The following is a 16,687-nucleotide window of genomic DNA, read 5'->3' as shown; positions in this document are numbered from 1 at the left end:
AAGATCACCAAACCTGGTGATCTTCATTCCAACTCTGTAATGCTCATAAAAGTAAAAGAGAACTTACTTCTGAAAGTACACACATGCAGACACACACACACACATACAAACCTCTCTCTCACACACCCACAAACACATACAAGCAAAATACATTTTGAAATCAAGACTGTCTAAGTTAAGAGCATTATAAACAAGGGAAAAAAGAAAAGGAAGGAACAACCAGTCTCCGAAAGTCACAAACTGAATGATTTTTTATTTGCCTAAGATTCTTAAAATAGCAAAATGTTAAAAAGCAGAAGAAATTAGTAGTTGCCATAGGCTACAAAGAAGTAGGGCAGTGAGAAAAATGAATTTGCCTGTCAAAAGGGAAACACACAATATCTTTGTGATGATGGGAATATTCTGAGTGTCAATACAACCATATTATACTATAGTTTTTCAGGATCATCTTATTGAGAGAACCTGGGTAATGACTCCACAGGATCATTTTTCTTATTTCCTAAAACCGTGTTTGACAGGCTGGTATGGTGGCTCAATAGGTACATGCTGCCAAGTCTGATGACCTGGGTTTGAGGCCTTGAATGCACATGATGGAAGGAGAGGACTGGCTCCTGAAAGTTGTTCTCTGACTTTCACATATGTATGCTATGGCATGCACACAGCCACATGTACACAAGCACATGTAGGTACACAAATAAATAAACGTAATAAAAATTTAGAATTATGCGAATCTACAACTTCATCAAGATACTTTTAAACTCATTAAAATAAGGAACTGTCTCATTGAAACTGTGCATCTTAGAAATGAGAGGGGAAAAATAAAAATTCATATCAATTACACAGCCATATAAATCACCAAAAACATAAACAACTCCATAAAAAAGTGTCCAGTGAATTATGGTTCAATTAACTTGTGAAAGATTACCTTTTCTAGTAATCTGGAATTCAGGTTTAAAATATGAAATGTATTTTGAATATTTATGTGCTGTGGATCTAGAGGGGAAAGGAATGGAAAACTCATTTATGGCAAATTCGTCCGCTTCAATAAAAAGTTTAAGAATGTCATGCATGCACACGGCCCCCAATTCTGAGCCTGTAGTCTAAAACATCATACCAGGGACTTTTCTAAACCAATGTCATTGACTGCTGTATCCACCCTACAGCCCTATGGCCCTAACTAACTAACTAACTAACTAGCTAACTAACTAACTAACATGGCCCTATGGCCCTAGGGCTCTATGGTCCTCACTCATTGCACTGAGCCCACACTCCTGTCCCTGCCCTTCTTTCTGCTGCCCGAAGAGGGCACCAAACCTCATTACAGATGGTTGTGAGCCATTATGTGGTTGCCGGGAATCGAACTCCTGACCTTTGGAAGAGTAGGCAATGCTCTAAACCACTGAGTTATCTCTCCAGCCTCTTTTCCCACTTTTTTTTTAGCTAAACCAGGTTTACTGGATGTGGTGTGTAGATCACATCTGCATTCCCCTAACATGTGGAGCACAGGGGTCTCCATGGACCTATTGGCCATCCGTGTACCTCATAGAGTAGGTCTAGATAAATTGTTTCTCTGGCTTTAAATTGGGTTAACCTTTTGCTGGTGTTTGTAGTCCCTTATATGTCTTGGACTTGAGTTCTTCATCAGGCACATAAACGTGCCAGTATTTTCTTCTTTTAGCCATCTTGCCTTACTCTCCTTGGCAGTGTCTCTGAAGCATGCTGGTGCTTCAATGTCCTAACACAAAGTTTTGCCTGATCCAGTCACAATGACGTGTGCCCATGCTTTTTTCTTAGAATTCGTACATCTTATTTCATACTTTTAATGTTGCATTCTGAGTGAATTTTAGTGGTAGTGTTTCATAGTCACCAGCACCTGTTCTTTTTTCACGTGTGGATACCAAATTGCCACAGAATCATTTTTTGTTGGAAAAAAAATTGTCCTTGAACTAGCTCTTATAGACCAGGCTAGCCTCGAACTCACTGAGATCTGCCCACCTCTGAATGCTGGGATTAAAGGCATGCACCACCACAGCTAAATATATTGTTCTTAAGAATGATTTTGCAACATTTTGTTGATATTCAATTGATCGTAAACATGTGAGTTTGTTTTGGGTCCTGTAATCCAGGAGCAAATCAAGTCGATTTCTCAGGTGAGAACTTTGATGAGAACTTTGGTAAAATCTCTTAAATCCCCCTTCAATGTGTCAGTTACATTTTCTGGTCTAAAACCTTCCATGACTGAACGTCCCCACTGGAGCAGAGTGGAATTCTAAGGGAACAAAGACTTATCCCACCTAGAAGAGAACACAACCACAAAGCTAGAAGGATCCTCTATCTGCACATAGAATGTAAAGGAAAGGCCCAGACTTGCAGGCTGGGGATTCCTCAGCCATCCTCAGCATAGGCCAGCCTCATCGTTGTTGCAGCACAGGTGTAAGCAGACTGGCTTTGAAGACATCGGTCCCTAGAGCACCTGGGATGCCAGACCCAGGCTGTACTGGAGCCCAAGAGCCTGAGTCCAAAGGTCCACAGAAGCCAATGGGGATCACTGTTTTAGAAACCTCACAGAAGAGGAACTGCCATTTTGCTTTGTGCAGGGGTAAATAAAGAGCCGTGGCCTTGCTCTCCTTGATGTTGCTTTACCATTATGTGGGTGAGGCTGGGCTTCTCATCACCTAACATCAGAGGAAGCTCTGTGAAAATGGAATTACCCAACAAGGGGCACAGACTTTGGCAGGTGGAATCGATGCAGCTGGCCCCACAGGAAGCAGGTGCTGTGTGGAAGGAATTGTGGCATGCTGGGTAGGGTTGCTTTGTTAATTTGAAATATAGTAGGATCATCCGGAAGAGGGAACCTCAACTGAAAAAAATTAGACAAACCTGTAGGCAAGTCAGTGGGAATATTTTAAAAATTATGATGAGGCCACAGAGAAACCCTGTCTCGAAAAAAAAAAAAACCCCAAAAAAATTATGATGAGAAGATTAAAGCTCTCTTTATTATAACCTCTTTACAGTCTAAATGAAACCAATGAGAAAAACACAATTTCATTAGGAGGAGAAAACTGGCCTAAAAAAGGTTGCACAGAAGCAAACTTGGAGAACTCAACACAGGTTACAGAAAATGGAAAAAGTCTGAGTGATGGATGATGGAAATGTGATATGAAAAAGTGACAGTACAATGAGGGACATCAGAGAGTAAAGAACCTGCTTTTCTGATTGATCAAGCATCAGGTGAGCAATCTAAGCTCCATCCCAGTGATTGGTAGCTTCTTTGGATCTGGACTTCAGGAACAGACATATCTCTAGGTAAATCTTTGAGGGAATTTCCTGGATCAGTTAACTGAGAGACAGAGATTCTCTGGGATGGATAGCACCTTCTAACAGCAGGCCAGGAAGAGGCAGTCTAGGGTCAAATAGTTGTTTTTTTTGCCTGTCTATCTTTGCACCTTGCAGCTAAGTGTATCTAATCTCTACTGCTATTGTCCACCACAGTCAGAACCTACAATTTTTCTTCCTTCCAATTTGAATTGAAGACCAGTGGCCCTCCAGGAATCCTTCAGGCCTTCAAACATACTTCTGAACATGCAGAGTTATTGATGGAGCAGCAAGCTACAAGATTCTCAAACTCCCAGTGTTCAGATAGCCATTGTTGGACTGCCAAGACTATACTTTGTAAACCAATCTATATCCTTTGTTATATATTTTTCTTCTGTTGGTTCCATTTTAACCGAAAACTCTAGTCAGTATACAAAGCAAAACAAAACAAAAAACAAACAAACAAACAACAACAACAACAAAAAAACAGCCTCCATCTTATTCAAAGCTTTAAGCTCAGAGCTGGAAACACAGATCAGTAGTCAAGAGTATTATATTATTATTATTAGAAAACCCATATTTGGTGCCCAACACCTACATTAAATTTTTCACAACTACTTTTAAATACAACCTCAGGGATTCGACTCCCCTGGCTTCTGAGAACACGCAAACACAGATACAGAGAAGACAGACAGAGAGACAGAGAGATGGAGAGACAGAGAGACACAGAGAGAGTGCACATACAATTGACTAAACACATATAATGAAAAATGAAATAATAATTTTTTTAAATAAAGAAATGGATCTGAAAAGTTGAAAGATTACTTGAGGAAAGATGAGCTAAGACATAAGAGGAAGTTCAGTTCTGTATAAAGGTGAACATGCTAAAGCTTAAATCCAGGTAGTCTTAAACAAAATAATAAAAACAATTGTTAATGAAAAGATTATTCCTTAATCTTGTATTGAGTACATGAATTATTTTCTAGATTTAGTTTCAACATTTCTTTCGGTTAGTAGAAATGGCTAAGATTTCCTGATTTGCATAAATCTCTTTCCCTTTAACCTTGTTTTTAGCAAAAGAAAAGATTCCATGGTAATAATTTAGATTTAAAAGAATTATGAATTGAGACTTCAGGTCTCCAATACCTGTAGCAAATTGTTCATCATTTTCAATCTGGTAGAAGATGAGAGCTTGACTTTATTTTTGAATATGCAATATTTTCACAGGGCTTAATTTTTAAAATTTACTTAAGGGCATTACAATGGCCTTGATTCTGCATTTTTATGTTTGACTCATAAATTATTTTGAGTTCTACCTCTTCGTTCACTTTGGCTCCATAGCTAAATAGGCTCATAAGAAAATCTATGTTATCTGGGGCTGGAGGGATGGATCAATATTTTGGAGCACTTGCTGATCTTGTAGAAATTCTAGGTTTGGTTGCCAGCAACCATTCATTTGCAATGTTTGTATCTCCAGTTCCAGAGGATGTGATGCTCTCTTCTTGCCTTCATGACATTACAGGCACAATATACACAAACATACATGCAAGCAATCTTCACACACATGAAATCAAAATAAATACACCTTTAAAAAGAAAGAAAACCTGCACTCTTTTTGGTGGTGACTGGAAATTCTCACCTCATAAAATACCTGCCCACCAAAACTTCTGGACCCTATAAAAGTACAGAACCCTCTCTGCCTCCTAGTTTACCTTTATATGATTAATAAACTGCTTTGTATAACTAATGTGTTGCTAGCAGAGTTTAAGGGCAAAAATCATGTTCTATCTATCCCAATGAAACCTAGACCAATGCAATATTAGAGAAAGACATAGGGATAGAGGAGTGGTTCTCAATCTTCCTAATGCTGTAACACTTTAATATAGTTCCTCATGTTGTGGTGACCCTAACCATAGAATTATTTTTGTTGCTATTTCATAACTGTAACTTTGTTAATATTATGAATCATAAGGTAAATATATGTTATTCAGACTATTTATTTGATATGCTGCCCCTGTGGAGGGTCATTCAGTCCAACCCACCAAAGGGGTCATGACTCACAGTATGAGAACCACTGGGTTAGAAGGATGATTCTGGGTAAAATGCTTGCTATCCAAACAAGAGGAGCTGAGTGTGGATACTGAGAAGCCAAACACAGTCCTAGACATGGTACCTCTCATCTATAACCCCAAGATTCCTATAATATAAAATAATGACAGTGGAGATAGGTGAATCACTTGAAGGTTTTGAGACAGCTGGTCTGGCATGCATGGCAGTGACTAGCAGGAAACAACCATGTCTCAACCAACACTGAAACTAATGCTAGAAACTGTTCCCTGACCTCCACACATACCCACACATAGATGTGCATGACTTCATCAAAATCAAGATATATATCTCAAGGTTAAACAAAAGATGTATAGGGTGTACCTGTGTCATATTCATGAGAATCATTAAGTCACTCTACCAACAAAATCTCTTAACACTGAAAAGATGCTTATGAAAGACTCATAAGAAAAATATAAAAAGAAATGGGAGCTTCCACTTTACCCAGTTTACCCTAATTGTCAACAGAGAGGCTCCATCCAGTAACTGATAGAAGCAGATGCAGAAACCCACACCTAAACACTCTAGGAGTCCAGTGAAAGAAAGGGAGGAGAAAAGGGGAGTCAATATCATAATTGGGAAACCAATAGAAACAGCTGATCTGAGCTAATGGAAACTCATGGAGTCTTGACCATAGCTATGGCACCTGCATGGGGCTGACCATATATCTTTTGACTTAAAATTTGAAGTCAAGGCAGTTTCAAAATATATAGTTTGGATTAATCCAGCAGCATTTATAATCAAATGCCTTTTTAACAACTGTTTGCACCTTCTTCAGCAGCCAAACAATTCAAAGACAGCACAAAAACATACAGTATCCAGATTCTCTGTGTGTTTTCCTTCTTCATGTGGCTCTTTCTTTTACTCTTTTTTTTATTTTTATTGTTTAGTTTTTGGTTTTGTGAGGCGAGATTTCTTCATGTATCTTTGACTGCTCTACAACTCACTCTGTAGACAAGGATGTCCTTGAATTCACAGAGATCCTCCTGCTTCTGTCTCCCAACTGCTGGTATTAAAGGCATGCACCCCCATGCCTGGCTAGCTTAGTTGGTAGAGCATGAAACTCTTAATCTCAGGGTAGTGGGTTTGAGCTCCACATTGCCATCTGTAGATAGACGTTTCTATCCCACACAGTCCCACAGCCATTCAGTCCCAAATATAAACAAAGAGGTTTATATTAATTTTAAATGGTTTGACCTATTTCTCAGGCTTATTAGTAACTATCTCTTATGACTTAAATTAACTTGTAATTCTTGTCTGGGTTTAGCCATGTGACTTGACACTTCTTATGTAAAGTAGTCTCGTCCTGCTTCCTCTTCATCTGGTTTGCAACTGACTCTTTGCTTTTCTCCTTCCCAGAATTCTCCTAATCTGGTTGCCCTACCTATACTTCCTGCCTTGTTATTGACCAATCGGCATTTTATTAAACCAATACGAGTGACAAATCTTTACAGTGTATAAGAGCATTATCCAACGGCCAGTGACAGTAGCCTGGTCTGATTGTCAGATCACTAGCAGTGTGATCAGGACTTGTCAATACCTCATGAGATAACTCTTTGGAACCTATTTCCCATGAAGAAATGTCTTGTCCAGCCTTGATGCAGGGGAGGGGAGAAACTTGGTCCTGTTTTTCCTGAACATGCTATGACATGCTTTTTGATGTCATAGGAGGCCTGAATCTTTCTGAATAGAGGATAAGTAGAAGGGGAGGGATAAATGGGAGGTGTTGGAAGTAATGGAAAGAGAGGAGGAAGGGGAAAGTTTACATATTTTAGTATGTAAAATAAAGAAAAATTAAAAATTAAACAGTGAGATAGACAGAGAAGAACAGTCCCCTGAACCCAAATGTATCTGAGAGTAGGACAAAAGAAGAAACTTAATTCATGTAGGGGAAACAATGCTGAAACAAATATCAACAAAGTGGCCCAAATGGAAACCTAAATTTAATTACAGTAATATGTGGAATAAATAATATTTAAAATACAGATTAGCTTTTGTATCTTTTTTATATTTTTTTTTACAAATTTATGCATGGATTTATCATCTTCGCTCTTTCCCAAATTCTTCCTATAGCCTCTCCCCACCTTGCTACTCTCCCAACATTATGTTCCTCATTTAAAAAACATAAAAGAAAACACAGACACAGAAAGTTCAATTTGTGTTGTTCAAAATCCTGGGTGTGGTAAACCTACTAGGGAACACATCACTATAAAACACTAACTTCCCTCTTCTGGCAACTATTGAAAATCAATGGCTCTCCAGTGAGATGAACTTTCATGCATGTCACATTTCCCTCTCCATGCTAGGAGTTAGTCTAGTTTGAGTTTTCAAAGGTTGTTTGAATGCTGTCAAAATCTCTTTGAGTTCATACCTGAAACTGCTCTGTTATGTACTGAAAATGCTATTTCCTTGCAGTGTCCACTGCTTCTGGCTCTTATACTCCCTCTGTTTCCCTTCCATGACTCTATATAAGCTTTGTTTGAAAAAATCTTATACCCATGTCTCCACAGTCTTTTATTTTCTGCACATACCTCAAATAGAAATTTTTATGATAGATGTTATAGCTTTTGCACTGAAATGAAGATTCTTGGTTTAGTTTAATGCTTGCTTAAATGTTGAGGATGTAACCCAGTGGTCAAGCATTTGACCAGCCTACACTAAGACCTTGCTCTAATAATGATCTGCGTAAATAAGCTAGTTGGCAAACTTTTAGTTCTGGGAACCAAGTGATCACTATACTTAGGGATTACACTAAATGTAAAGTCTTATAATTATATTTGCTAGTTTATATTCCTGAATACAAACAGGTATAAAACATGTAATCAGCTTAACTATCAGAAATATTACCTTGTCTAAATTGTCTCTGATCATGATATGCATTGTCCTAAAACTTTTCAAAGAAGGCAAGAAGCTTTTGACACAACTAGTAATAAATTACAAGCAAAGTGCCGGGCGGTGGTGGCGCACGCCTTTAATCCCAGCACTTGGGAGGCAGAGGCAGGCGGATCTCTGTGAGTTCGAGACCAGCCTGGTCTACGAGAGCTAGTTCCAGGATAGGCTCCAAAACCACAGAGAAACCCTGTCTCAAAAAAATCAAAAAAAAAAAAAAAAAAAAAAAGCAAAATTACAAGCAAAGTAAGAATTTGGCACATGCAAATTGACTTAATAAAATGCGATCTTATTAAATACTTAAAATGTCCCATTCTAAATTGCAACAGGGAGACAAAGGTAGAAACCATACTATATTTACTGATGGGATGATAAACTGTATTGCTTTGTCACTTGACAGTTTACCCTAGCCTGTTCTTAAGCCATAAAGAAGGAATGACCCTGTCTTGCAGAATACTTCAACATCAGTGGCTTGATCCCACCCAACATATTGAAAGCATTTACTTCATTCAAACAGCAATAGGAGAATGAGCATTCTGTAATTATAGATTTGGCTACAAGTCTCTATTCCATGTTCAGTATGGTCACCCTTGGCCACAGTTAGTTTTGCCTTCAAGGTGACACAGCCATCTTTGCCTGTGAGCTACCACAATATCCTGAATATCACACTCAGTCTTTGTGTGCACAGTCTTTACTGTGGATGCTTTTCCCCAGGTGCACAGATAAGACACCTTCACACTATTGTCTTCCATTGAGAAGATTTATTTGCCATCTCCTTTGATATAAATACAAAGGAGATCACAAAAAGCTGGAGAAGAGGCAAGCCATTACTCTATCCTTGGTTATTTCACTTAAATACTGGAAAATTATTGGCAAAAGAAAGGCAATTTGAAATAAAACCCACCATTTTCTAGAAACTATTGACCACCTAAAAAATGTACAATGTTATACCAAGCTCAGCATTTTAATTGCCTTTTTGGTTAAAAGAACAAATTCTAAATTTTAAGACTCTAATCCTCAACTCCTCCTAAAAATGACTCTAAAATTTGTCTAACTGAAATATATTGCACTTCTGGTTACCCCCTTCTCGGAAATCTCTATAAGGACATTTTTGGGGCCTTTGGTAACTCTTGACCACCAATAATAGCCATACATTTCCCTTCATCCTATGTAGCATGTTGCAAATTTTTAGTTGCCAGTGTGTAATCTATTTTCTGAAGCATAGAAGCTCCCATAGGTCCTGACATAGTGATCTTCCACAATGACCAATCTTATATAACATGGTAGAATTGTGTATTTATATATTTATTTAACTACTGATGTTTGATGTCTTGAATTGGACAAACAGTTCTTCCTGGGACTCTGAGTAAGAGAGCAAAACATGAGAAAAAGAAACAGTTAAAAGCAAGACTCAGGAAGACTGTGAAAGCTGGAAACCCAAAGCATCAAATTTAACCCCACTGCAGCTCCTTTTGTACCCCTCTAACAGAGAAACAGAAAGCAACTCAGTAAAGAGCATAAAATTGCTGAATTACAGGGAGCCAGAGCACCTCTAAGTTCTTTTTGTGCAAAGCACATGCAGATTATAGTAAGCAAAACTCTTCACATCACAGCTCTAGAGGGAAACTGTCAAGCCTCAGGCTCCCTGTCTCCCATGCCTCCCAGAGCCAAAATACTAGTCTGTTATTGCCCTTTCCAAACAGAACTCTGGCAGGGAACAAAGCTTAGAATTTGTTATTTCATCACCAAGACCCCGAGGGACAAGCCCCAGCATTGTCCAAACTTTGAGTATTAAATTTCTACATATCTGAATTTGTATTATGCATTTTTTAGTATTTTTCTATATGTAATCATATTGTAAAATGTTTCTTGGGGAGATGTAAACAAATTTCTGTTCACTCTATTTAGGGCACTGATGGCAAACCAAACTAATGGTTCCACCAAAGTCTGACTTAGTGAATGAGAGAGTCTGTTGAGGTTACTTATAGAAGCATAGATACTCAAAGGCAGTTGCATCATTGGGCATCACACCCAGAATGGGTAATGGCTCATGAGAGTTGAATCCCTGGAACTGTATGAAGGACTTGCAGGTAGCTTGCCAAATTAGAGAATTTCTTTCCCTGGTTGTTGTTACTACTTCTAAAAATTAATGCAGGGCTTTACAAATATTTTAAGTTGGTGAAATTTTCTGAAACTTCTTAATTGTATATTTCCTGAGCCTTTTAAGTTTTCTCTTTTTTTCCTTTAATCTCCTGAATCTTAATCCTTTCTGTTTTAATCCAGAGAAAATTGATTCACAAACTAGTATCATATTGATATTAATTAATAACTTCTATTCCATGCATATTGCAGAATAATAGGATGGCATTTTCATTCTTATTTATAGCTTACAGTTAATGATGGAAGCTTGAAAATTCTTAGACAAACCATCTTTTTCCAAAGGCTAGAACAACCTCTCTGTCACCTATATGATCAACCCTGCACTAAATCTCTACAGTGATCAGGGTCCATCAGCTTGTGCTTCCCAATTTCGACAGCATTTTAGAATATCATGAAAGCTTTACAAAAATGGCCTAAACTTTTCTTGATGCAATGCCAATGACTTTATAATTGATTAAAGTGGGAGCCAGATGGCAAGAATTTTTTAAAGTTTCCTAGTGATTAAAATAAATACTAAAATTCAGGAACCACAACATGAGGTATACTCAACTAATGCAAGAACCAAATTTATTTCTCACCATTTCACTGTTAGTACTGATTAAATTAGTAAAATCATTAAGTAAAAGTTCTTGAATCAAGCCTCTTCATCTTGTGAAATAGATTCTCCAGTATAGTTAATCATCTCTCCTCCATCTATCTATCTATCTATCTATCTATCTATCTATCTATCTATCTATCTAATATTTATTTGTACATTTAATCATCTATCTATTATCTATTTATCACCTATTATCTAGTAGATTTGACTCCATTTACAATCCATGTATAATCATCTATTAATCATTTACCTATTAGCTATCTGTAATCTATCATTTATCTATCAATCATCTATTAATCGTTTTTCATGTTTACACATCACATGTCATCCGCAATTTATCTTTCACTATCTTCCACATACTAACAACCTGTCAATACTTTTATATTCCTGATAAAAGACTTCATAACCATGGAAACTTATAAAAGAATGCATTTATTTGGAGCTTGTTTATATTTTCATAGGGTTAGCTCATGAGCTTCTGGCAGAAAGCATAGGAGCAGGCTGGCAGGCATGGAGTTAGACTGTAGCTGAGAACTTCCATTTACTCCACAAGAAGGAGGCAGGGAGACTAAAATTGGTCCTTGCATTGGTTTTTGAAGCCTGAAAGCCTACCATAGTGACATACCTTCTCCAATAAGGCCATACATCCTAACCCTTTCTAAAATAGTGTACCAGTAGTAGGATTAGTCATTCAAATATATTAACCAATGGATATCATTCTCATTTAAACCACCTCACCATATATCTATCTAGATTCTATCAATCTTGTATTAATCACACACACACACACACACACACACACACACTACACACATCTAACTAGCTACCTATCTTGTCCATATTGCTATATTGCTACTTTCAATCCATTGATAAACTTCATAATCTGTACTTACACATTTCTGACCAGAACCATTTTCCTTAGTCACTTGAGTCATCTCACTAATATTCCCACGATACAAAATAAATTTCCCATTGTTGAGTAGTTCTGCAATGTGTTTCAATTTTTTTATTATTCTTAATCCTGCCTAGATTGTGAAGACTATGGCTTCCCCCTACCTTTTTTCTGAAGGATTAAACTAAAATACCAATATGATTTAGATTGTGCAAATCTGTCATGTCATATTACATAAAAGAACAATTTTAAACAAAAACAATGTATATCTGAAGATGGGAAACATTAAAAAGCTAAAAGGAAATGTCAGAATGATTTCTCTGGAGACTTCTTTACTTCTCAGCTCTTCTTGGGATGTAAAACATTTATATTTCACAATAAAGTTTCATAGTCTCATTTTAATTGCATCTTATCTCATACTTCGGGCTTGGCTGAGCTTCAAAGTTTACTAATTTGTGTTTGGTGTCCTAATTATCCATGCACTGTGCTGACATGCTGCAGACTGCAGCCAACCCTTCACATTTGGTCAGCTTCCCTTGTAAGATAAATATGTGAGGCATAACTGAATGAGCAAACCCCAAATATTTTTTTAATTGCAGCCAAGTAATCTCAACAGATGTTTATTTTTTATTTGTTTGTTTTTAATTAGAACAAGGATATAAAGTCCCATTTGTTCAAAGTTAGTCTTAATTGCACTTTCTCAAATTTATTTTTCCTGGTTTTATTTTTCTGCACTTAAGTAGTTTTGTGATAATACACAGTGGTATTGTTGGCTTTTATCTGCTTCCTACAGTTTAATTTTATACATGACTTACACTTTAAGAGATCTGCATTTTTTTCTTATGGGTATTTATTAATTCTCCACTCTTTTCGCTGGTGGAAAATCTTCCCACATTTATTATAGAAGGTAAAATATAGAAATCAATATCCAATTTAATAAGATGTAGCTAATTATATTACCATCATAACCCCTCTCTTTCTGCACATTTCTGATGAATAAGCCTGCAACAATTGGGACATCTCTAGCCGAAGGTCATGGATAATCTACTCTCAGTCATTTATACAGATATAGATAATAAACAATGGCATATCCATATCATAGTTTCAAGAAAGGGACCCATGTTCCTATTCATCAGTCTGCCCATATCGCCAGACTTTAGCAGGTGCTGTGTATTACTCAGTATTCACCAATGCATATCCCATGTCCTTCTACTAAAAATAAAACTTTACCCATAGCTTTCCAAGGATTCTCAAAAAATAATTAGATCATCCTTTTATTAACACAATTTACTCTTAGTACTGTGTTACCACATTCGAATTCATTGCCGTTCCCTTCAATATCATGATAACTTAAACACACTGTGATAACTGGGAGGGTGATGTACTTTTCAGGGAGGCAGAAATGACTCCCATTTGAACCATAGCATTTACGATCTGTGTGACTTTGGACAAATTATTTAAACTTTCTAGGGTCTACTGACATCATCCATAAACATGAGGACAGTGCAATGCAATCCTACTACTACTTTTGGGAGGATTATATATGAGAAGAGTTTTGAAATTTTTCTTCTCAGCAAAACTCTTTCAGAAATGAAATTATGTACAAAACTTATGCACAGAAATCTAACTTTGGAAGCAAATTAAAAATCAAGCCTCTTGACAAAAAAATCATATGGTTGAATTATTGGCCTAAAGTTTTAAGAAAAACATAAGTATATAAATATTTATTTCCAAGTTCTGAACTTTTAAAAATGGCCTTAGTTTAGTCATTCATTAAAAATGGCCTTAGTTTAGTCATTCAATATTTATTTATTTATTCATTCATTCATTTTTATTCATGTGTATGTGTCAGCTATGTGAATTCAGGTATCCAGGGAACTGAGCGGTGATCAGTATTTTTTCTTGTTAATCTGGAATTACAGGAAGTTGTCAGTCATCCAATGCTCTCTATAATGTCCTCTTAAAGAGTAAAGAAGAGCCATCTCACCAGCCCCACCTTTAGTTTCTTTGTGAACACAGTACCATGTACTTGATATGGTTGCATATGTTGGAGAAGCAGCTGAGAACAGGCCAGAACAAATCCATCCCTTGGCATTTTGTAGACTAGAGGGGTAAAATAATAATTGACAAATAAGCAAATGCATTTATGAGATCTAAGAGCAATGTAGATTTTTGATAAAAAGGAATAAGTTATGAGATGAAAATGAAAATATTAATTAAAAAAGATAAAAAGTAAGGCTTCAGAAAGAATCAGATTTGAGCAGAATCTCTTCAAGGTAGAAGTATGGTACTAGGTGAGCATCATTCATTATACTGCATACTATTCTTTTTTTTTTTTTATTGCACATCACTCCTTTATTATACTGATCTGGAAAAGAAGATTTAGTATGCCCAAAATAAGTTCTGGACCCACACGGTAGGTTCAAGCAGCTGGAACATGATTCAGACAGCGAAAGACAAAACCGTGGACATGATCAAGGGGCACTTCACCTCTACAAGGCAAGGCAGAGGGGTCATAACACACAGTAAGAGACACTCCTGTCCCTTGAGGACAAGTTTATCCCACTTGATATGAGGAATGGCTTATTTTCTGGTGACCACATAGACTATTTCAATCACCACTAGAAACCTCAGAGGAGTTTTTGTGTACTGATAAATATGTATGTACTTCTGTTTTTGTAAAAGTAAATGTAACACATAGACTTGACAGGATTGATCCCAACCTTCGGGGGCCAGCAGGTCCTTTAGGCTCAGAGAGGAAGTGACTACAGCCCCAGTTACCTAACTGCAGAAGAGTGCAGGACAGGCTTCTCACTGGTCAGGCCACAGCATGGTTCCTCCCTGACCTCCTAAAGCAGATCCTTGTAAACAAAGGACTAAGAAACCTGTAATTACTACCTCTCAATTCTCCTGGGAAGAGGAACTGTCCCTGGATGTGGACCAAGAACCTGCACCCTAGAGGTGTTACTCTGACTAGATTCTATGAAGGGAGTGGGTGCAGGGGATAAAATACTAAAAATGGGAGCCACGGGTCCCCATCTGCAGCTACAACTTAAACTTAAAATCCTAAACATGGAGTCAGTGACGTGACGGGTGCTGGGAAGGGCGCAGGAGGCAGACAGGCAGGGAGGAGGGTCTCGGGGCAGAAGTCTGTCTGCGCGCCTTCACTTCTTGGCCTTGCCCTGCGCGGCCACAGCTTCCATGGCTTTCCGCACGGTCTCTTCATCTCCCAGGAACTGCATGGGTGCCATTGACCAGATGTGGCTGCCAGTGGTGAGGACCTGGCACCTCAATGAGCGACACTATGGGGGTCTGACTGGTCTCAATAAAGCAGAAACTGCTGCTAAGCATGGTGAGGCACAGGTAAAGATCTGGAGGCGATCTTATGATGTCCCACCACCGCCAATGGAGCCTGACCATCCCTTCTACAGCAACATCAGTAAGGATCGCAGGTATGCAGACCTTACTGAGGACCAGCTGCCGTCCTGTGAGAGCCTGAAGGACACTATTGCCAGAGCATTGCCCTTCTGGAATGAAGAGATTGTCCCTCAGATCAAAGAGGGGAAGAGAGTCCTGATTGCGGCCCATGGCAACAGCCTTCGGGGGATCGTCAAGTATCTGGAGGGTCTCTCAGAAGAGGCCATCATGGAGCTGAACCTGCCAACTGGCATTCCCATTGTCTATGAATTGGACAAGAACTTGAAGCCCGTTAAACCCATGCAGTTCCTGGGAGATGAAGAGACTGCATACTATTCTTATCCTGCTTCGGTACAATGGTATTCAAAAGTTTGTGTGAAGAACAGAATCTTAAAGGAAGTGGAGATGTTGGGTGTGATAGTAATTACAGAATTCTTTTTAAATTTTTAATTTTTATTTAATTAGATGTGTATGCACGTGTCTGTGTCAGGATATATGCATATATGAGTTAGGTGTCCACGGAAACCACAGGTGTTGGGCTCTCTAGAGCTGTTGTTAAGTTAGTTGTAATCCACAAATGTGAACCTTCTACCCCCTCTGACTCTTACACTAAGTTTCTCCAATGATAATTTAACAAGGGAGGTACTGATCTAGGAGTATAATATCATTAAGAGATTTTTATTACTCTGTTTATTTTTTGTTGCTTTTATTTGTTTGTTTTTAAGGCCAGTAGCATTTGGTTTTTCTGTAGGTCCATAAGATACGTAGTCTCATGTTTTTGGTCACCCAATAAGTGTCAGGTATGGGTCCATCGATTGGCCTAAGTCAAATCAGCTTTTAGTAGGCTACTTCCACAAGTATTATGTCACAATTGGTCTCGCATATCTTGGAGACAAGACACTGTTGTAGATCAAAGGATTTGTGGTCTTCTTTGTGTTTACTTTTCTATTTTTGTAGTATACAGTACATTCCTGTACCAAAGATGCCAGAGAGTAGGGGTAAGATCTCTATGTAGGCACCAGATAAAATGTTCCACGTTCACTGCGTTATGCAGGTGCTGTTTTCAGCAATGGGGTCTTACTGTCAGTTTATGGATAGTCACCACTTATCTAGGCAATAAAGTTATTTGGTGATTCCCATGGAAGCCCTTTAGTCAAGAACTCAATCAAATCTAACCAAATCTCAGATTTGGAAGTCTTTTTTTGGGGGGTAGGGGGTAAGAGATGGTCAGTTGGGACTCTATCTCAACATTATTTAGACGTTTCATTTAGATTGCCTTCATAAATCTATGTATTTTAAGAATTTTCTAC

General features: G+C 37.9%; 1 protein-coding gene across 1 annotated transcript; it reads left to right on the top strand.

The window, feature by feature from the left end:
* The first annotated feature begins 15,212 nt into the window (after window positions 1–15,212).
* Window positions 15,213–16,373, top strand: LOC130874169 (phosphoglycerate mutase 1-like). The gene is made up of 2 exons (XM_057769166.1): window positions 15,213–15,728; window positions 16,335–16,373. Exons 1-2 carry the CDS (start codon window positions 15,219–15,221, stop codon window positions 16,371–16,373), a joined length of 549 nt encoding a protein of 182 aa, XP_057625149.1. The 5' UTR covers window positions 15,213–15,218.
* Window positions 16,374–16,687: the final 314 nt, after the last annotated feature.

This window comes from Chionomys nivalis, chromosome 1 (assembly GCF_950005125.1).
Source record: "Chionomys nivalis chromosome 1, mChiNiv1.1, whole genome shotgun sequence".
In the NCBI taxonomy this organism is placed as follows: domain Eukaryota; kingdom Metazoa; phylum Chordata; class Mammalia; order Rodentia; family Cricetidae; genus Chionomys; species Chionomys nivalis.
This window is presented reverse-complemented; position numbering and strand designations above follow the sequence as displayed.